The sequence below is a fragment of the Cnephaeus nilssonii genome (assembly GCF_951640355.1).
Source record: "Cnephaeus nilssonii genome assembly, chromosome: 9".
Classification (NCBI taxonomy): domain Eukaryota; kingdom Metazoa; phylum Chordata; class Mammalia; order Chiroptera; family Vespertilionidae; genus Cnephaeus; species Cnephaeus nilssonii.
In genome coordinates, this window is record NC_137080.1 from 73596081 (window position 1) to 73618889 (window position 22809).

The 22809-nt window shown below is 38.6% G+C and overlaps 1 protein-coding gene across 14 annotated transcripts in view; it reads left to right on the top strand.

The window, feature by feature from the left end:
* Window positions 1–22809, top strand: part of DST (dystonin) — a 435295-nt gene that overhangs the window by 353303 nt on the left and 59183 nt on the right. For all 14 annotated transcript variants that reach the window (XM_079780745.1, XM_079780756.1, XM_079780754.1 and 11 more), the window contains 11 exons: window positions 794–955; window positions 2469–2639; window positions 5303–5469; window positions 6746–6905; window positions 7106–7432; window positions 7947–8031; window positions 9680–9921; window positions 11241–11447; window positions 19253–19372; window positions 19557–19664; window positions 21313–21531. In XM_079780745.1, coding sequence (XP_079636871.1) covers window positions 794–955; window positions 2469–2639; window positions 5303–5469; window positions 6746–6905; window positions 7106–7432; window positions 7947–8031; window positions 9680–9921; window positions 11241–11447; window positions 19253–19372; window positions 19557–19664; window positions 21313–21531 — 1968 coding nt within the window. The remainder of the gene's footprint in view (window positions 1–793; window positions 956–2468; window positions 2640–5302; window positions 5470–6745; window positions 6906–7105; window positions 7433–7946; window positions 8032–9679; window positions 9922–11240; window positions 11448–19252; window positions 19373–19556; window positions 19665–21312; window positions 21532–22809) is intronic.

Sequence of the window (22809 nt, forward strand, 5' to 3'; positions counted from 1 at the left end):
CTGCTTCTATGGAGCTTGCATTTTGCTCTAACACATTAGCTCTTTGGACAGTTACAGGCAGGCCACCGGGGACCATAAGTTGGATGGGAGGAGGAGTCGGGTTCGGGGGGCAGTTCTGGAAAGCTGCTGACAGGGGCGGCAGTGACCAAAGCGTAACCACAGTTGCTGTGCTGGTGGTATGTGTGATCAGGTCCAGGGGTGAGGTCTGCATGCCTCTTGCAAGCCTATTGGCATCTTGATAGGCATTGAGGGGGCTAGATGTTTAGGGATACATACTACTGTAGTGCTTGCCTAAGCCATTTTTTCTTTTGCTATCCCTGTATTTTGGCCCATCTGGCAAGTCACAGATTAGCATCTTGGCTCACTTCATCACCTTGTCAGTGATTCATCAAACTTTAATGCCAGCTAACAGCAGGCATTCTTAGAAGAGCCTGTTAGAGCCCTTGCCCAGTAAATGGGTTCATCTTGGACCCATCTTATCATTTTGTTCATTAGCATTTTTCATACATTTTTATACTATAGTTAAATTGAAATGATAGGACATTTCTAGTGCTATGATAATGAAACAATAGAGGACATACACTGTTTTCTTGGGCTTATAGGTAATCTGATTAAATGCACTTAGACTATTATTTTGTATTCGTGACTCTTATTAATAAGGTTGTTATGATACGAATATGCAACAAAAATTATCTTTATCTCTAATGATTGATATCCGATCACTGCATAAATGTTTATATTTGGTGGTTATTAGGTCATATAATTCATATGATTATTGCTCTTCCAACTGCAGGTATTCCAAAAAGAAGAGATTGAACCCTTGCAGGTTAAACAGCAAGATGTAAACTGGTTGGGCCAGAGCCTTATTCAGAGTGCTGCTAACAGCACCAGCACCCAAGGTTTGGAGCAGGACCTGGACGATGTCAATGCCAGGTGGAAGACTCTCAATAAAAAGGTAACTTTGCCTTTCCCTTCGCTGTCCTTTCTGTTTGTTATCATTCACTAGCATTTGTTGTGACCACAGATCATGTTTACAGTAGCCAGACTTCCCTAAACATGTCCACTTTTTTATATTGCTGTAAACTGGATGGCCCAAACTCCAATGCCTACAGGGCTTGTTAGGAAGCGTAAACGAAAGGAGCCAGCTGGAGGAAACAGGGCCTCTCCCTGTCATTATCTTGACTTTGATAGAGGCACAATAGTACAGGTGTAATGGCAGGTGGCCCATGACACTGTCCTGTGTTGAGAGACCTCATGCACCTTTAAAGGTACAGTAACCACTTAGCTCCAGCAAAGCATTGCCTTCTAACGGTCTATGCTCACTGTTGCCAAAGACTATATTTGCTTTCAAGGAACCGGGAAATCTCACTTTTTTAGTGAAATCTTCTAAATTGCAAATGTTAGCAACTAATTTCACTGTATAATAGGTCACACTGTGCGAGTGAAAGCAACTATGCCTGTCTGTCTGCCCTGGACTAAGGGTTGCCACCCTCCTGATAGACCATTAACAGCAAATATTATTTTACTTATAAGGTAGAGATTCCCACCTTTTAAAAAATACCCACGTGGGAAATAATGCTCTGATATCTTAAGGAGATAATGCTGACACAATAGCAGATCTTCACATGACATAAATTATCAGAAAATTGTTATTAGATGGCAGTGCCTATCTGGTGGTGGTGGTGATTGTTCGCATACAAATTTTGCTGCATTGAAATCTTAAGCATCGCCAGGTCTCAAACCCACATTTATCATTCTTTGAAGTCAGATTCATATTGTAGTGCACTTTGAACACAATTGGAATGCAGTGTCAGATGAAAATATATTCCATAGTGCTTAAAATATCTTGCCAACTACTTTTTTAGTCCAAAAAGGAGATCTATGAGAAGGGCAGTAGGGTATTGTAGGACCCAGAGATTCCATTTACTAGAAGACAAAGGCCCTGGTCAGTTAAATAAGGACTCAGAGCTTGGAGCTAGCAGAATTTAATTGGATACTTTATAGTTATTTTGCCTAGCAAAACAGAATTCTCATTCTATTATAATCGTTATTTTTTAATCGTAGTCTTTTTTATCATTATCCCTGATATGCATCAGTAGGAAATAAAAAAATGAATCCCAAGGATACTGATAAAAGTGACTAATGCATTGTTTCTTTCAGCAGCCTGAAAATATTTCAATCATTCATTGCTAATCATAAATGCATTGGATATTTCCAAAATCGCAAAGGTTTTATCTTTTGCATTGACTGTTTATGATGGTAGCCTTATCTTCTTGGCTTACTTGCTAAAGTTTGATGCTATTCTACCCCCAACCTGTCCATTGTCTATGCTTTGGGTAGATTTTAAATGAAAAGGAAAATAAAATTTGTGACCAAATAGGAAGATAAACATGAAAAGTGGTGGCCGGTAGGCAATTTCATTGTTTTATGAAGCTAATAAATAAATGGGACCAATTGGAACTTTGCAGGTGGCTCAGCGAGCAGCCCAGCTGCAGGAGGCCCTGCTGCACTGTGGGAGGTTCCAGGATGCCTTGGAGTCCCTGCTCAGCTGGATGGTGGACACCGAGGAGCTTGTGGCCAATCAGAAGCCACCATCGGCCGAGTTCAAAGTGGTGAAGGCCCAGATACAAGAGCAAAAGGTAAGTCAGATGCTTTTAAATTGTGTTTCCTGAGCCATATTAATAATGAAACTCTATTTATATTAATAGGATATCTTAGTTAACTGGTTGTTGATGTTCTAGACATTATTGTGTTGTCCATTTAACAAATATTTATGGAACCATATGCCTCGGATCAGGCATTGTTCTGGGTGCTGGAGCTATATCACCAAATAAAAAAAGATATAATTTCCTCACTGAGTTTACGGTTTTGTGGGACAGGAGGAACAGGGAGAGAGAAACAATAAAGCAAATAAGTAAATTGTGATAAGTTAGCAAGTGATAAGTAAAGCAGGGATGAGAGATAAAAATTAGAAAGTGATAACAAGAATGAGGGACAGGAAATGCTAGAGTAAAGGGTGTATGTGTGTGTATGTGTGCAGTTTTAAATAGAGAAGTCAGGGAAGAAGGGGACTTTGGACAGAAATATCAGTGTTCTCTTATATATTAGGTTGGTCATATGAAATTGCCTTTAGTATAGATTAAATATGGGCAGCTTCAGCCTGTACTGAAGAAGCAAATATTTGATTCACATATGCTAAGGAATGTGCTGCTGTGTCGTTTGACACTCAGTAAGGACCAAGTTGGAAAGACACACTCATTAGAGGGGTGATGTCTATTTGGGATCTCACATACAGTTGTGCTCCCACTGGTGCTGGTCACTTAGTTAGCATTTAGTGATGTTCTCAGTACTAACTTGTCAGCCATGACATGAAAGGACATGTGGGAGGGGCCTGGAACACAACACATTGGTGAGGTTTCTCCTGGATGAAACCTTAAGAAGGGAATGGATTAAGAAGCTTCATTTAATTTTGATATTCAGAACTTTGGACTTTTGTATTGGGAAATTAACCTATTAGAAATAGATTTAGAGGTAAGAATTAAACATCACAGGAAACACATTGCACTTAGGCAATTTTTGAATAATATGTATAATATATAATATGTAGTAAAATAATCTATATATATAAAAAGCCAGCAAATGTAACGCTGTAATGACCAGAATGACCAGTCACTATGACGCCCACTGTGGCCAGCAAACTGGCTCGATCAGGAGGTGAGGCCGGCCGGACAACCTCCTGCGGCTGCTCCCCCCGGCCTCTCCCCCAGGCTGCTGGACCCCGGACGGCACCCCACCCCATTCAGGGGTGAGGCCAGCTGGCCCATAGCCCCTCCCATGGGTGGCTTCGCCCGCAATTGGCCCCCCAACCCCAATCGCCTGTGGTCCCCCTATTCCCCCCCAGCCAGCCTGGCCCTGATTGGGCCCCAATCTGGGTGGGCCAGCCAGCCAACCTCCCGCCATCTTCTCCTCTTGACAGGCCCAGTCCCGATCTGCCCTGATTGGGGCCGGGCCGGCTGGACCCCAACCGTGCACTAATTTGTGCACCAGGCCTCTAGTATATAATATATGTAATATTCAAAATATATAATATATAAAATAACTGCTGCCATTCGCAATTTAATTTAAATCTTTATAATTCTCCCAGAGTTATTGAACTTATGCTTAGCCAACAAAACCTATTTGCTGATTTGGCTTTCTTAATTGCCAGAGGCTTTGCTATTAAAGTTGATCAAAAATAATCCACTTAAGTAGTTTTCTTTACTGCCTGAGCCACCTGATGGACTTTGCTTTTATAATGACTCTAACCTGTGTCAAGAGAGTTTGTGTTTCTTCTTCCTAAATGTATTTCTCTACCTCCTACTTTGTTGGTCTTGATTACAAAATGAAAGTGAGTGAATGCACTTCTAGCTTGTTACTTCTGGGTACCTGTCCATTTCTTTACTCCTTAACTATCAGTCAGGATCAGATTAAGGAAACAGTGAACTAGTTGGTGTTTTATCCAACATGGCGCCTGTGTGTAGATAGCCTTGCTCATGAAATATTTGCTTGTTTAGGTAAGAGCAAGGGAGCCCTGAGCTCTGCCCACCTATATGAAACATTCCATTCCAGGCTTCTTGAAATATTTACTTAGAATTGAACTGAATTTTTGTCTTCTGCTGCTAAATCCTGAAATATTAGTCTTATTTAGCCAGCTTTGGAGAGTTCTCATACATTCCACCCTCTGTTCCTTTGGGGAATGATATTTAAAAGCTCTTGTTTGGTTTTCATCCTCATGGAGGATTTTAGGAGCGAACCCCACCTGTAAAAAGAGGCGAGAGCCTCCGCTTTTGCCTCACTAGCTTTGTGAACTTGGTCTGTGTCTCACCCTCTGCCTGTACTGCATTGTTTAACACCGGAAAAGGTTTTGAAAACAGTTAATGGGACAGATAATTGTTGAATGTATAGGATAGTCCCCTTTCATTACAATGATGGGAAGTTGTCACTGTCAGTGCAGTGGAGTTTTGCTAAGCAGCACCTTCTACCCCATTATTTTACATTAAAATTATTAATGAATGGTTTGGCGGCCTTATCAATATTAGTTTTATCCACCACGAAAAGCCCCTAACCCAGTGTCTGACACAATCATAATGAGTCATTAAGCAAAATGAGTTACTCTTAAAATCCTACTTTTCAGATCCTTTTGCATGTGAATTCATCCAAAATATATATTGTGGGCACATAACAAAAGTGCCTAGAATAGATTTTTCTTTATGTTGATACAATTATTCCTTTGACTTTTTTATATTTATTTTTTTCTTTCAAGCTTCTCCAAAGATTGTTGGATGACCGCAAATCTACTGTAGAGGTGATCAAACGAGAAGGAGAAAAAATTGCTGCCACAGCAGAACCTGCAGATAAAGTAAAAATTTTGAAACAACTGAGTCTCTTGGATAGTAGATGGGAGGCATTGCTTAATAAAGCTGAAACAAGGTAACAAACACTACTTCCGATCTTTTGTGAGAGAAGCAATGGCTTTAACACAGATATTTATTTGGTAATACTTTTCTTATGTTTATCATGTGAACACAGAGAGCAAGGGCTGTGAATGGTACCTCTCTCCTCATTCCTCTAATGGTAGTGTCTTATAATCACCAGACATATCCCAACTCTTTGTTTTAACAAAAACATTTCTCTCAGGGGCAATTTATTCATTTGTTTATTACATAGTTATTGCCTGCCTGCTATGTATCAGGCGCAGAACTGGGCCTTGGGTCACAGGGATGAGCTGGACAGATCATCTGTGTCCTCAGATAGGGTACAGTCTAGTAGGGTTTTATAGCAATGGAAAAATAATGACAAATGTAATGTTTCAAAGCAAAAATACAGGGTGCCATGGGAGCATGTAATAGGAAGAACATAGTCTGGGGGCAGGGAAGTGACAGCTAAGCTATCTTCTAAAGGCGTAGTAGGAGTTAGCTAGGAAACTAGGCAGGTGAATGCTGCTGTGACATACCTGAAGGCCAGGAAGCCTAGAGCATGGCTCCACTTTGCACTCAACATTTCTGTATTTCATTTCTGCATTCTCTCCCTTGACCAGTTTTTGAGGAGTACCTACATTAAAGTGTAGCCACATAGACTTTTTGGGTTGAAAATCGACGAACCACTGGATAGAATATTTCCATACATTCCTACCTCCTTTGGAACTAAAATGGTGAAAAGAAAAATTTGACTGATTTTGAATAATGGAGTAGAATTAATTATAGTTCTAGGACCTAGAATAAGGTGCTGCTAAAGAGGTTAAAGGTTTCATGTTGACCTATAATACATGTCAGTAGATTATTCCTTCTCTGTAATGCCCCAGGACACTGTGCCCTGGCTCCCATGGGAGATACTCTCTACTTTTTTTCTACAAAAAATGTGTCCAATAAATATCTTATTGTCATTATTATTGATGATACTGTTGTTATAACTTTCCTATTGTTACTATTATTATAATAACTATTGTTATTTTAAATATTATAACTAAGTTGCTAAAGACTTTCATAAGATTCAGGCACTTGAGGTTGGTCTGTTGTTCAACTTTAGTTTTATTTACTAGAACTATTTTAACATGTTCTTTGAATGTGAGAGATACTAATTTTAGCCCTAGAAATTTTCTACAAAAAAATGTTTAGAACAGAATTCGGAAGCAAGAGAGTGAAGATTTTTGTTGAATATTTCACACATTCTTCATCCCTAAAGGACCTTTATCTTGGCACATTTGTAGGAATCGTCAGTTGGAAGGTATCTCGGTGGTAGCACAACAATTTCATGAAACCTTAGAACCACTGAACGAGTGGCTTACAACCATAGAAAAGAGGCTGGCGAATTGTGAGCCCATAGGAACCCAAGCGTCCAAACTTGAGGAACAAATTGCACAGCACAAAGTAAGATACTCATCCCACCTTAGTAAGATTCAGTTCTCCATTCCCTTCTTGGTTTTATGACATAAATTTGAGTTATGTATTATTTTTTTATGAGTCATTGTGAATTAAATCCATTTCAAATGTCTGCTCTTCATTCTATTTATGTTTTTATTTTTATTTGTCCATTCTGTTTGTTTCTCTTTTTTTAAAACTTTATTTAGGCCTTAGAAGATGACATCATCAATCACAATAAACATTTACACCAGGCTATTAGCATTGGCCAGTCCTTAAAGGTTTTGAGCTCCAGGGAGGATAAAGATATGGTGCAGAATAAATTAGACTCCTCTCAAGTGTGGTACATTGAGATTCAAGAGAAGAGTCACAGCAGGTCTGAGCTGCTCCAGCAGGCCTTGTGTAATGCTAAGATTTTTGGGGAAGATGAAGTGGAGCTGATGAATTGGCTGAATGAAGTACATGACAAGCTGAGCAAGCTCTCAGTCCAGGATTACAGCACTGAGGGTCTGTGGGAGCAGCAGTCTGAACTTCGGGTATTTTGATTTATTTTATTTTATTTTCATTTTGGTTGTCATTATTTTTTGAGTCTTCCTTATTTCTGCATTATTTTATGTTCGTTTTGATTTATGTGTATCGCAATACTCAAGAAATACTTTGTGTATACAGATTACTTTTAGTGAACTTACCTTAAAAAAGAGATTGAATGTATCCAATAGCCGATTTTTTCACTTTTCACTTCTTATTTTATTGCCATATGCAAAGACCCATAATTAACTAGTGCTCCAATATCTCCACGTAGCTCATTTAATAGGGCCCTAAGTATTTTCTGAATCGGAGAGTGCTGTCAGTTGTGGTAGATTAACCTGGGACCTGGGCCACAGTGACAGAAAGAGGAGGGTAAACATGGGGACAATAATGAATATTTGAAAATGTGGGTGTTACCCAAATATATATCTATAAAACCTAATTAAAGTCCTGTAATATTAACTAATGCTAATGTGTATTTAATTTTTCTTTCCCCACATGAAAATGGTACCTGCCTTTTAGGTTCTGCAAGAGGACATACTACTCAGAAAACAAAATGTAGATCAGGCATTACTAAATGGTTTAGAACTACTTAAACACACAACAGGTGAGATATCTTTCAAATTAAGTAATTATTAGAGTCAACATTTAGCATTGCTTTCAAATTATTTTAGGAATGGGGGAAAACAAAAACTTTATCATTTGTGGGCGACTCCAAGCCTTCATTCTGGAGAATGCTTTGAAGACAGACCAAGTTGGGTGGGAATATGATCTCACTTTTTTTCTCATGATCTCACTTGAGTTCTTAATGGAAGTTGAGTGTATTACTCATGACACAAAGCATTGTGGCACCGGAGATGGTCAGAGAAGCTGATGCTGGAGTTACACTGGTTTTCCGCCTGCGGAAGGCTGTTGTTCTAGATGAGCGCATAGACTGTAGACAATATTTTTTTATTTTATTTTAGGACAGACTGCATTCAGTGACACATACATTGGCTAAACCCAGGTGTCATACCTTCATGCTTGAGCTTACTAAGGAAACAGATACAACCTAACTTGTTTTAGTAATTCCTTTGGCTTAGGAAAGTTTCACTAGACCAGTGATGGCGAACCTATGACACGCGTGTCAGCACTGACACGCGTAGCCATTTCTGATGACACGCGGCCGCTAAGGTAAGGGCCGCATGCCGAGGATGAAACATTTGCGAAATAATGTTTTTTCCTCAAAGTGACACACTACCCGAGTTATGCTCAGTTTTTTGGCGAAGTTTGACACACCAAGCTCAAAAGGTTGCCCATCACTGCACTAGACCTATATCCAGTTCAGCCTATGTACATGATGGGGGCAAGTACCAAGTTGGAGAAATTCATTATAGTATCTAGAGCCTTGAATTCCAAGTCTGAAGCCCATGACACAATTTCTCTGTGTGTCTGAAAATGAGATAGAGGAATCATGCAGATGAGTATATTGTTTTTAATATATGCACACATATATGCCAGGACTGTTCTAAACACTTTGCAAATATGAACTCATTGAATTTTCATCACAATCTTATGAAGTAGGTTCCATTCTTATCCTCATGTAATGATAAGTGACCAGCAAGGGGTTAAGGATCTTGTGAAAGGGAACACGGCACAAATTCAATGTCTTTAGGCCATGAAGTCGGTAGTTGAATGCAGACTGTTTTTAACTCCTCTGCTTGAGAGCTGGAAGCACCATACAGAGAGATACAAAGGTGATACTTTCCACATACCTGAAGGCACTATGGTCCTTTCCAGTTTCCATATTTGCATTTCCGGACCTATTAAGATTTGCCAGAAATCCTGGGAAAGGTTAAAACCCAGAAAAGGGCTTTTCTTGGGTCAGAATTTGTTATTTTGTGTGTTTTTAAAAATATTGTTTTATTGATTTCAGCGAGGACGGGAGAGGGAGAGATAGAAGCGGTCAATGATGAAAGAATCATTGATCAGCTGCCTCCTGCTCGCCCCACACTGGGGATGGAGCCTGCAACCCTGGCATGTGCCCTGATGTGGAATCGAACTGTGATCTCCTGGTTCATAGGTCGATGCTCAACCACAGAGCCATGCTGGCCGGGCATGTCAGAACTTCTTCAGAAAAATGTTTTCTAAAGTCCCCCCCCCTGCCCCACCCAACCTTGAAAATCTCATCAGTATATAATAATATCTGAAGAAACCGTTCCTTCTGCCCCCCTCTTTTTCCTTTCATGAGCTATAACATGCCTTTGAAATTTTAGGTGATGAAGTTTTAATAATTCAAGATAAATTGGAAGCCATTAAAGCAAGGTACAAAGACATTACTAAATTGAGCGCGGATGTGGCCAAGACTCTGGAACAGGCCCTGCAGCTTGCAAGCCGGCTGCACTGCGCACACGAGGAGCTGTGCACCTGGCTGGACAGAGTGGAGGTGGAATTGCTTTCATACGAGACTCAGGCTCCGAAGGGAGAAGCTGCAAGCCGAGCGCAAGCGCGACAAAAAGTATGCTCTGATTTATGCACCTTGGACCCGTTTGTTATCTTGAGGGGGCTGTGTCTTATTCACACAGGAATGAAGTGATATCTCTCTCGTGTCATTACTAATATGCTGAAGGATGCCTTGGTGGGCGGGGACCCAACAGAAATTGGCAGCAGGTCAACTGTGTAAACTTTTAGGAACCCAGAGATGAAAACAGCGTATTATAATTTATTTTCAGAGTCTTACAGTTTATTGCACAAGAGACAGGATGATGAAAACAGAAAAATAAAATCAAGGAAAAGGATCACCGTTTCCAGAGATGCACGTAATTTGGTTAGAATAACACTATTTTTGTGAGACAGATGTATAACGTGAGGTGGCTTTTAAAATTATATTGCAAATGTGGTCTTCTACCCTGCTAATCATTTTTTTCCCCGAGATATCAGCCCGTCTTTATCTTGAAGTATGATCATATCTGGGGGAAAGGGAGTCAGTGAGGTCAGGCTTGCTGAGCCTATAATGATTCAACTGGGATGATTTAAAGCCAGTGTGTCCTCATTTCGAGGGTCACTTGATTCCGGCTTGGACTTCCCTCTTTATTTTACTTCCATGGTACCTGATGACTTAGAGCAGTGGTTCTCAACCTTTCTAATGCCGTGACCCTTTACTACAGTTCCTCATGTTGTGGTGACCCCCAACCATAAAATTATTTTCGTTGCTACTTCATAACTGTAATTTTGCTAAATATCTGTGTTTTCCGATGGTCTTAGGCTCTCCAGCAGCGGTTCTCAACCTGTGGTTCTCAACCTTTCTAATGTCGTGACCCACAGGTTGAGAACCGCTAGCAGGGTCGCCTAAGACCATCGGAAAACACAGATATTTACATTACGATTCATAACAGTAGCAACATTACAGTTATGAAGTAGCAACGAAAATAATTTTATGGTTGGGGGTCACCACAACATGAGGAACTGTATTAAAGGGTCACGGCATTAGAAAGGTTGAGAACCACTGACTTAGAGGTTACCAGACAGCAGAGAATAATACAAGATAACTTGCTTGGTTTTGTTTTCCAACTTATAGACATTCAGATTAAATTTCAAGGGTGAAATCTTGCCATGTTGGCAAATGAATTGTCCTTCAGAACTTTTCAGGAAACACTTTCCCTGTTGCTTGAAATAACAAAGGTTTCTAGAACTTAGCTGAAAGTAAGGGTGCCAGTGCATCGCATTCTTGGCCTGCAAAGCATGTTAGCCCCAAATACATTAGTAAAAGGAGAAGCCTGTTCAGACATGTAAGTATTTACCCACAGGTTTGTATGCTTTCTTAATTCTGTTTTTCAGGAGCTGAAAAAGGAAGCTAAGAGCTGCAAAGCCTTATTGGATTCCCTTAATGAAGTGAGCAGTGCCTTACTGGAACTGGTGCCCTGGAGGGCGAGGGAGGGACTTGAAAAAATGGTGGCAGAGGACAATGAGCGCTACCGATTAGTGAGCGACACCATCACTCAGAAGGTGGAGGAGATCGATGCCGCCATTCTGAGAACACAGCAGGTAGGGGCAAGTGGTTTGTTGTCTAGGCAATACATTTTCCCCGGCTGTTCGCAGAGCCTCTACCTGAACAAAGATTTCCGTTAATAGTGTTTCCATTCATTGGTTCTGCTTCAAAAATGAAAGGAGGGATTTGAAAAGATTTTGGTTACTTTGACGTCTGAGTGCCGGGGCACGGCTAATCTGCACATTGTCAGCAGCCATCTGCCTCTCTGTTTCCCAGACGGATCCTCACCAAATCAGCCACTGGGTAGATCATCCCTGCTTTCCAAAGAAAACTGTTTTTGTGTACATATATGCATATGACGAATGCTAATTTTATGCACTGGCTAAGTCTAATCTGTAAGTGAGTAAATATTTTGAGTTGTCATGCACATCAGTATTAACTGGTCATTTGCATGGAGCATTTGCAAAGAGAGGCTGTAGTCTTTCTAACAAGGACAGAGTTGTATTGGTAGAGCTTTTTTCTGTAAAGGGGAAAAGGATAGTTTTCAATCTATCTGTGACTCACATGGAGTTGGGAGTTCCAGAGTTTTATAGGCACCCAACTATTAGCCACAGCTCCCTCAGAAAATTGTAGCCAATGAAGGGGGGGTCCTGGAAATAGAAGTTTATAATACATGTTTTGATTAACTTTTATTGAAATCCCTGGATATTTACATTAAGTCATCAGCGCCTTATTGCCAGCTCTCTGGGATGGGGTTAGTGCAGTGACTGTAGAGCAGAGCGTGAGAAGGTGTCTGACTAAGCTTTCACCAGTGCCAGCCAAGAGCAAGAAACACAAATCAAGCAGGCTGTGTGGGAGCATCCGAAATTAATTTTCTAAGGTTGCCGTCAAAGTGTGATTTATACGGTTCTGGGGCACATGCCTCACTGCTCATTTCAGTGCTGCGCTCGGGAGTCACAGAAGCCGACCAAGTACAATGGTAGCAGAAGGCCTGCCTGAGAAATGTTTGCGGGGGAGGGCATTCATGCCCTTGGAATGTACTTTCACGACTGTTTTCAAAGCTTGGAGGAACTTGTATGCCTCATTATTATAAGAAAATAAGTGTGCTTGTTTGTGAAGTTTATTCAGATAGTTGAAAGTACCCAGTTTTTTTCCCCCCGAAATTTATTCCAAAGTTTCAGAATTGGCTCTGGAGACTTCTCTATAAATAGCAAGACAAATATTCTGTTCTCTTGGGAGTAGTTAACTGTGGTTGGCTAGTTCAGTGCAGCAAGATAGTACTAAGGGCAAGGTGACAGGCTGAGCTTGTGTTGGTTAGTGAGCTCAAATATGTGTCCAGTTCTATTCAAGGTTTTGCAAGTGTTTTCCAAAGTTAAAAAATGTATATCAGTTCAGTATATGTCTTCTAGAACCCAAAATATATATCTTTTAGGAAAATCACAATTTTTTTTCCCCTGATAAAATCATTCCTTGTAGAAAATGTTAAGATTTTCTGAAAGAATACAGACAAACCCATGGAAGAAAGAATGTGTAAACAAAATGGTCTCTATCCTTCTGGCTTTCCGAGAGAGAGAGAGAGAGAGAGAGAGAGAGAGAGAGAGAGAGAGAGAGAGAGAGAGAAATGTGGATAGTAAACGTATCTTAGTATCAGTAGGTCATACAGCTCATGTTCATGTCATTAATATCTTCTGGTTGTTCATCTGTATTTGTTCTGCGTTTATGTGTGCATTCCTTTGAAATGCCTGCAAGTCTGTCCAATGGAATACCTCTAGTAATAAAAAACAAAACAGTAAAATGAACTTCAGTCATCAAAAAAAGAAAAGGAAGGAAGGAAGGAAGGAAGGAAGGAAGGAAGGAAGGAAGGAAGGAAGGAAGGAAGATACACGGTTTAGAGCTGGGAGGAAAATGTGCAGTGTGGTGAAGTGACCTGCCTGTGGTCCCACAGCTAGTATGTGGTGGAGCCACAACCAATTTCATCCAGACCTCATTTTCCCACCCTGGAGTGCCTCCTTATAGATTACATGGGGAGGGGAAACCCTGCGGGTGGTCCATTTTTCTCACCTCCTTCATTAATCTGAAGGAAGGTGCCGTTGCTATAGGGAAGTGGAAGTATGTAGTGAGGGTATTTCCAGTTTATAAGGACTGGGAGCCGGGAGACTGCCACACCAGAAGGACCGCAGAGATCACTCTCCAGGCAAGGTTAAGAAGAAATTGGAACCGGCCTTTCTGACTTGGCAGAGATTTTAGTTTCACACTCAAAAGAGTAGTTTCTACATTCATAATTTTCAGGTTTATAAAGGAGCTAGTATGTCACTGAAATTATTTTACAACCTTTCCCACTTAGAGATGTTTTGAATTAGGACCAGAGTGCAGTTTGATACTGAGGTATTTGTCTTCTGTTTACCCAGTGATAATACATCATGAAATATAAAAGGAATGTGATGCAAAATAAAGAAAAATCTTCAGACCTGATATTAGCCACACGTTCTATACTATATTACCCAGATAATACATCATGAAATATAAAAGGAATGTGATGCAAAATAAAGAAAAATCTTCAGACCTGATATTAGCCACACGTTCTATACTATATACTTTTTGTGGTATATACAAATCATCTACCGTTCTGTCTCTTCTCCATGTAAAACATGGACATGATCTGACCACAGCCCATCTTTTTAGACATGTCTTTAGACACATACACTTTGTGTTAGTAACACTACTCCATCCCAGATCCCAACCCCCAACATAACCACACCCACCAGTGACGGGGTGAGGATATGTGCCTGGAACATGACTTGGTAATTTTTAAATTTGTAGATTTCATGTTTTGTCTTGGAGTAACTTGGTTAAATTAAACTAAATTTTGAATACCTGTATTCCAAGCAAATTTCTCTTAAGATGTTTCATCTTTTGCCACATTAAGGTTGTTTACATAACCAATCCAGCACCTTTATAATGTTATAACCTGCTTTTTGTAATTCAACAAATGCATAGGGACTTTGTGAACTGTCAGACCATTATCAGAGAGTTGTATTGGCTTCCAAATATTGACATGAAAGATGTCCAGGAAAACATCAAAAAGAATTAAAGTTCGAAGACATAAGGGAAGGGAGCATATAGCAGGTCTTTTAATCAACATGTACTTTCTAACTGCCCTGTATAAGTTTAGTTTTTTAAAAAGGTCACACTGGCATGGGTAGATTTTTCATATTAATCCTATATCAAAATAGCAGTTTTGAAAAGATGTGTCAATAAATTTTGAAATCATTGGGTCAAGAGCCTTATGTAAATTTGAGTGATGTTTTGTTTTTATTTGGGAAACAATTGAGCAGCCTCAATTTTGTGCAAATGGGTGACGACTGTATACGTTTAGTGCTACCAGTCAGCTAGCCCCCGAATCTGACTACAGATTTGTAGGCATTGATATTCTGAAGAAGATACATTTTTAAAAAGAATTGAATCATTTATGACTATTAGGAAAAACAGGAAACATTGGAGTGGACAAGGCAGCGTAGTAAACAGTGGTGATGAGCTTTATAAAGTAAAAAAGAAAGAAAACAGACTATGAAAGATACTTGCTTCCTAACACTGAATGCCGTTTTCTGAGTTAGAAACTACATATTTTTACATGTTAAACCTACACCAAGTAACACATCTTTGTTGCTTTCTTTGTTGAATTGCAAATTGAGCCAAATAGCCCTGTGGAAATGGGAAAGGCACTATTGCTTAACCCTTTGCACTGGCTTGCTTTTTTCTCGATTCCTTTATTCTACTCCGGATTTAATTTTTTAAATACCCCAGATTTTACAAAGCGCGGCAGTAGAATAAAAAACTGGAGTTTCTTTTCATACAAACTTATTTACTTGGATTTTTTATATTTCAAATTATTGATACATTCAAAGAGTAATTTTAATCTCTATAATTTCACCCCCGCGGTGAAACTATGTGTCGAGTGTGGCTCGACATACGAGCTGCTACCGATGCTAACCGTGTCAAGTCACACTCGACATCCGAGTGCAAAAGGTTTTAAAAGATGTACCGATTTGTAGCCTGAATTCTGACCACTGCGATTGTTTTAAACCTCAGAGAAGCTCATTGTTGTCCTTTGCCTCTTACAAATATACAATTGTCAAAAGTCGCTAAAATGTGTCCATCTCCCTGGGAGTTCTAATTGCCCGGTTTATTTTAGCAGACCATGTAACCCCAATATAAAGGCACATGTATTGGTGATTTGGGTGCAGTTAAAATAAACGGCACATTGGGTCATTAGGATTCAGCCATGGAGAAAAATAACACCATAACACCTGTTTATTTCTTTTAAAGAACTAGAAGGAAACCTCTCCCACGGAAGTGAGATTTGTTTAGACCCTCCAGGTGTTGGGGTGGGAAAATATGGGCTGTGTTATGAATAATGTGCAGCAAAATGGAAGGAAGTGCTAATCAAAAGAAAGTGATAAGATCCTCACCAGGGGAAGGGAGTGAAAGGGTGTCCTTGAGGTTAAGGTTCCTTATCACTCTCAAACCTCCGTTGCCACTCAAGAGAAACTTTCTAGATAAGTCCGAAAGCAATCTGTCAGAGATTGGACAAATGTTTAAATAGGAAGTTAAAACCTACCCCTTATTAACTGTTGTGGCATTTGAACATTTTTGGTGCCATCGCATGAGTATTTTTAGTTCATAGAGCCCAAGAACAAAGGGCAAAACATGGCAACAAAGACTGCAGAAAGTGCATGTTAATTAAAAGACATGCGATATGCTCCCTTCCCTTAGGGTTCAGGCAGACCACCTTGGTTCAGATCTCAGATTCAGCACTTACTAGCTGAGAAATCTCTGGCAACTCAGTGAACTTCTCTCTGCCTCAATTTTCTCGGCTGTGAATGGAGTTACTGGTAATACATTATATAGTTGTCAGGATTAAAAGAGATATTACATGTTAAGCACTTAGTGTGTTCAGTAGAAGGTTGGCTATTACCAGTGTAGAGAGTGTATTGCAGGAATATTTAGAGATAGCCAAATAAAATGTCTGTTTCTAACTCGTAAAACATCCTGAAATGCTAGTTCATCTATAATAGTGATACCGTTGTAATTAACCTAGTTATTAATAACAGGAAAGGAGCTATAGTAGCCAAGGTTGATGACTAGACTCCACTCGTGATGCATACTATCAAAGTACTTCCCAGAATGCAGTTATGGATGCTAAGATTATCTACAATTCATTTGAAGTCACTTTTTACTACTTGTATGAGCTGTGGGCAAATTTATTAAAATTTGTCTGGTAATCTTGCTCTCGTGTTGCTCACATGTAAAAGAAGCAGTTTTTATGGTTCAATAGAAATACCGATGTTCAGCAGTCATTTAAAAGAGCCACAGACCTAAATAAAATGCCTTGCTTAACTGTAAATTGCTTAATGTAGACCCTGTGGCTATTCCATTTGTTGCTAAATAATAAATATTTGTCAATTTAATTAAAAAAACAACAACAACATTCAAAGACAGAAGGGAAATTTCTGCTGCAAGTCTTGTTTTCTTTCAGTAGAGCAAATATTTGCCTGGGTTAAAGAAACAGTGTTTGAGTTTCAGCTTTCCATTTTGGCAACTTAGATGGTATCATCATACTGTTTTTCATTGGCTACTTTTTTTTATAGAGAGGGAGATGTGGTACTAAGCTAATATTAACACTAACAGCCTGACTTTCTTTATTAGGACTGTCATATAAATACTAAAAATTGCTTGAACACAAACAAGAGGGATGTTGTATCGCTTTATTTTTTCAGGGACCAGCAGAAGAAAACAAACCATTACTGTTGAATTTTATTCGGATATCTTTTGCACTCAGGTAGAAGGCCTGGACTGTTTTTCTCAGTCTGTGCTCTTTAAGTGAGTCATGTAATGAAGTTCTACCTTGAAGTTCCATTGTACAGTATATGGCTTTAAAGCTAATAATCCATGCATAGGAAGACTCTTGCACTTGTTTTAAAAATTTTTTGGGTGACATTGATTAATAAAATTACATAGGTTGCAAGTGTCCAATTCTATAATACATCATCTGTATATTGTATTGTGTTCACCACCCAAAGTCAAGTCTCCTTATATCACCATTTGTCCCTCCTTTACTCTCTTCTACCTCCCCTCCCCCCCTCCCCTCTGGTAACCACCATGCTGTTTTCTGTCAGATTTTTGTTGTTTTTTGCTTAATCCTTTCACCTTTTTCACACAGCCTTCCCAACCCCCCTTCCCTCTGACAGCTGTCAGTCTGTTCTCTGTATCTATGACCCTGTTACTAGTTTGTTTATTTTGTCCATTAGATCCCACATAGAAGTGAAGTCATACGGTATTTGTCTTTCTCTGACTGGCTTATTTCACTTAGCATAACACGTCTGCTTTCTAACCACGTTAGCTAGTAATCCATGCACAGAGGACTCTTCCATGTGTTTTTAAAGGAGACTTCTTTTTCCACATCTGAAGCTGCTGAATTAGTCGATGATTTTTTTTTTTTTTCACTCCATCCTCTCAGGAGTCTGCATAATGTTGCATAAACTCTTAACAGTGTGAATTCTTTTTCAATCTAGTTTCTTATCCCCACCCTTCTCACTCCTCACCTAGTTATCCCTCTTCCCCCTTCTGGATTTCCAGGTTCTCCTAAAAAAGTAGAAGGTCTGGCAGTACCGGACTTGAATACTGACGATGTCCATTCCCCGCTGAATCTTCCAGCGGAGGCTGTTGTTGGTTACCATTTGTTATTGGGGCTTGTGGTGTCACTTACTCACTTTACTTGTACATGATAAGTGCTTGGCCCTGGAGGGCATTGGGGTTTATCTGATGTAAGGTATTGAAAATGGTCATGCTCTCTGACATGGTAGTCAGCGTCTAGGAATCTACCCTAAGGAACTAATTAGAGATGCCAATAGAGATTTATATACAAAGATATTCATTGCAGGATTGTTTATATAATGGCCCAAAAAAATGCAGAGACCCTAAATGAAAATATCCAAGTATGCTAGAATACAATGGTGTTATTTATAAATCACACATAAAAGAACATGCCATGGGGAATGTTCATAATGAATGAAGAAGCAGGATATGAAACTGTTTATACGGTATTATCCAGACCTTTAAAAACCTCTCTCAACTCCTGGAAGAAAATTCACCAAAATACCAATGGTATTCACTCTAGTTTTTAATTTTCTTCTGTATATTTTTCTGTATCGTATGAATTTCTACCATGAATAACGATTATGATCAGGAAAACAAAAATCTCTTGAAATATTCAAGAAAGCTCTTGAGTATGTTTTCTGCTATTATTAAATGAGTTGTAAAACATTGTACATGAATCATTTGGAGATACATTCTGTATGTGTAGAAACGTATTATACATACATCTATATACACACAGATAATAAAAAATGGGAACATTTCATTTTTTTTTTTTTTTGCTAGGAATCGTATACTTTGATAGCAGAATGCTACCTGCACATCATATGGTTTAAAGTGATGAGGAAATGATTGAAAGATGGTATTCAGCTATTGACTTTTATAGCTGACCAATTTGGATAGTGCTCCTAGGGAGAAAATTCTTATGACTACCAAACGAAGGCAGCAGTGTTCGGTGTCCTAAAATCATGGATGCCGTGCTATGGATTCAACATGTTTTAAGAGCTTGTGTTTAATTACTCTGTGAAAGTTGTTTTCCTTTCTTTGTAACTTCAGTCATGATCATGAATTATTTCAGGATGCCATGAAGAGATAAGCTCAGGTTTTCCCACTTGTGTAATAAGGATATTGAAAATATATGTACATAGGTATTTTTCTGGCACCAGTTACAGGAACTTGCTGACCTAATTATTTATCTTTTGTTTAGTTTGACCAAGCGGCTGATGCCGAGATATCCTGGATTACTGAAACAGAAAAGAAATTGATGTCTCTGGGTGACATCAGGCTTGAGCAAGACCAGACGGCCGCTCAGCTGCAGGTTCAAAAGGTGAAGGACATTTCCAATTACATCTCAATTATCTGCTCGGCTAGAAAATGTGCTTGCATGCTTTACTTTGCCGAACTCCACTAGTGTAACTTGGTATTTTCAGCTACTTTACCTAATTGTTTTCATTTTATTCTTATACTCTCTCTCTCTTTTTTTTTTCAATCTTTATTTTTGTAAATCACAGACATTCACCATGGAAATTTTGAGACACAAGGATATTATTGATGAGCTAGTTAAGTCTGGACATAAAATCATGACCACGTGCAGTGAAGAAGAAAAGCAATCAATGAAGGTATAATCTTGCCTGTGACTGGTAGTGACACTCTTGAATAAAGGCATCTGTTGAGCTTTCAGCCCTAGGAAAGCACTTTTCCTTTATCCACAGCTGCTGTTTAAACAGCTAAATCATTAGTTGCAAATAAGGCGTTTTTCAAGCTTCAAGAATAACAGTGAAAGGAATATTCCTTAAGGGAGTCACCCTGGGACAATCTTTATAATATACAGAAAAGCTATTCAAGTTTGAGCCCTTGATTAACTGGTGTGCATTAAGCATTCAATTAATGTTAGCTGTATTATTGCCATTATTATTGTTATAAATTGTTATTATAAATGTCAACTGTTGTTTACATACTTCATAAACATTTGGGTCTCTTGAGCTGGAAGAAAAAACAGAGTATGTGGTTCTCTCTAATGCTGAAATCCATGCCGTAGGAAGTTACTGTAAGCTGTATAGGAGGGAAAATGAGCTGAGTAATTAAGGAAGCATCCAGTTTATGTAGTTTTAATGATTCTCTAAATTGATGGAAAACCAGCCACATTGTTTCACATTCTGACATCTGAAAAGCCTAAAGAAATTAACACTTCTAATAGGAAGATATGCCATGGCAAAAATAAATTATATAAATGCCTATGCCTAAGATCACATTTTAAAGGGTATGCATTTCTTTTAAGATATAACATAGATGAGTAATACAGTGTACACTATATATTAATACTTTCTCTTTTATTTATCCTCCACAATGGCAATTTACTTGTTTATAATTTAATCTTTCCTTTATTATTTTTGTAAAGATTCTGACATGAAAAGCACAGGTCATCATGAAATAATTTCTCTGTCATTCTGTGGTTCATTAGACCGCTATTGTGCTTTATCTTCTGCTATAAGTTCATGATGTGGATTTATACCATAATCTAGATCACTTTGACCACCCCATGAAATCAGTGGATAGCATAATGTTCTACATTTATTCTAATATACGTAATTAATTTTGCTGACTACCAGTTCCTCTTACAATTTCATTAGTGAAAGGTAGTCCTTTTTTTTTTTTTTTTTTTTTTTTGAGAAAGTAATGTAAATGTTGCTAGACTCAGGAGACGTTTTCTAACCTAGAAGACACAAATTATGTTTAGAGAGGTCACTGTCTTATAAAAATTCGAGGCCTTGCTTTTGTATTTATTTATTTATATTTTGGTGTTTTTCACTTAACATCTTTTTTGAGAAGTTATGTCATTAAATTCCATGATTTTTTTTATGATTGTGTAGAATTCCACTGTATGAATATATCATAATTTACCAGCCTGATCTTCCACATTTTTGCTATTGTTTACATATGTATATGTATAGTTTGTTTTTTATTGTGTTAAAAACACTTAATATTAGCAGACACTGGAATATTATTCAGCCTTTAAAAGGAAAGAAATCCTGCCACATGCAAAAACATGGATATGAACCAAGAGGGCCTTTCTTTAATTTAAAATGAACTTTTTAATACATAGTCACAGTTAAAATATAAATAGCTTTTATTGATTTATTCCTTTAACATACATTATTGAGTGTCTCCTCGGCACCAGGAGTCTAGTAGTGGACCAAACGTTCTTGAGTACATGTGCTACTCGGCCCACCTCACCAGTTACACACATTTCATCATCTTCATTTCTAGAAAAAACTGGACAAGATATTGAAGAACTATGACTCCATCTGCCAGATAAACTCAGAGCGATATCTGCAGCTGGAACGGGCACAGTCCCTGGTTAACCAGTTCTGGGAAACATATGAAGAACTTTGGCCATGGCTGACGGAAACACAAAGAATCATCTCTCAGCTCCCCGCCCCAGCCCTTGAGTATGAAACGCTAAGACAACAACAGGAAGAACATCGGGTAAGCTCCATGTCAAAAGAAATGCTGTGTTCCCTACTGAAAGAGAATCATGATTTTTATGATGTTTTTCTAAATATAGTTAGACACCTTACATGACTAGGACATTTTAGTAATATTCTGTTCTGGTCTGCACAGTTTGCTTACCTCAGAGTTGCTTACCTGTTATCCAGGTTTGCAGTGAGAAAAGACTCATGTGGGAAGACCACACTGTGTATGTCATTAATTATATCACAGCTCTTATGGGATGGTATATAGCATTAACCATCTGGGTATAAAAACAATTTCCATTTACAATGTTAGAGAAATAAGCCTTTGAAACACTTTTAATTTGTGCATCTTGATTGTTTTTAATTTTTATATATTGACTAAGTTTTATATTTTATATGTAACTAGAGGCCCTGTGTGTGTGTGTGTGCGCGCGCGCACGCACACGCATACGCATAAAGTTTAACTCAGGATATATTACATCATTGTTTGAATTATCTGACATACTAATCTTGTTTGTTTACTTTTTCAATGTATTGGCATTGATGAATATCTCTAAATGAAGCATTTATTTAGAAGAGAGCTTTAGAGAACACTATTTAATACAAAAATGGAAAGTTTATGGAGTTCTATCTAAATCGTTCAGCAGGAGAAAGACTTACAAACTATATAGAATTTAATTGAATTTAGTGTAAATGTTTATTTGTGACAAAAATCTTGATGCCTAGCCATTGGATGATTTTTAATATAAAATGTTTCATGGATTTCTTCTACTCCAAGGTGAGATTTGAGTAGCTACATTATTAGCATAAAATCAGGTATTATTATTGATTTGAAAATTTCAAAATTGAGGTAATATTTTTGCATAATTTTCAGCTTTCAAAACAAACTTACGATTTTCTATATAAAGGGAACTATAGAACTGTGTAGCCAAGACTTCAAATTGTTCAAACTAAACTTTTCAGACTATTTGCCCCCTTTTAGAGTGGCTGTCCTCTGTAACTTCACAATATCCTCTCCAGCTATTTTTGGAAATACCTTTCAATTCATTCTAGCCAGGAATGAAAAATGGCTCCAAGAGCCGTGTTACCAAATGGTAGATACCTTGAAGTTACATTAGGTGTCTCCAGCATACATAAAACTGGACTCTTATCGTAGTATAATGCTACCAGGAATCATTTTGTTACTTATGAAGCAAAAGACATCTCCTCTGGAGCCCTTTCTTCATGCACACACATACACCCAACATAGGCACCTAGTAGGTCTTTTCTTGTCTGTCATGAAATGGTTTTA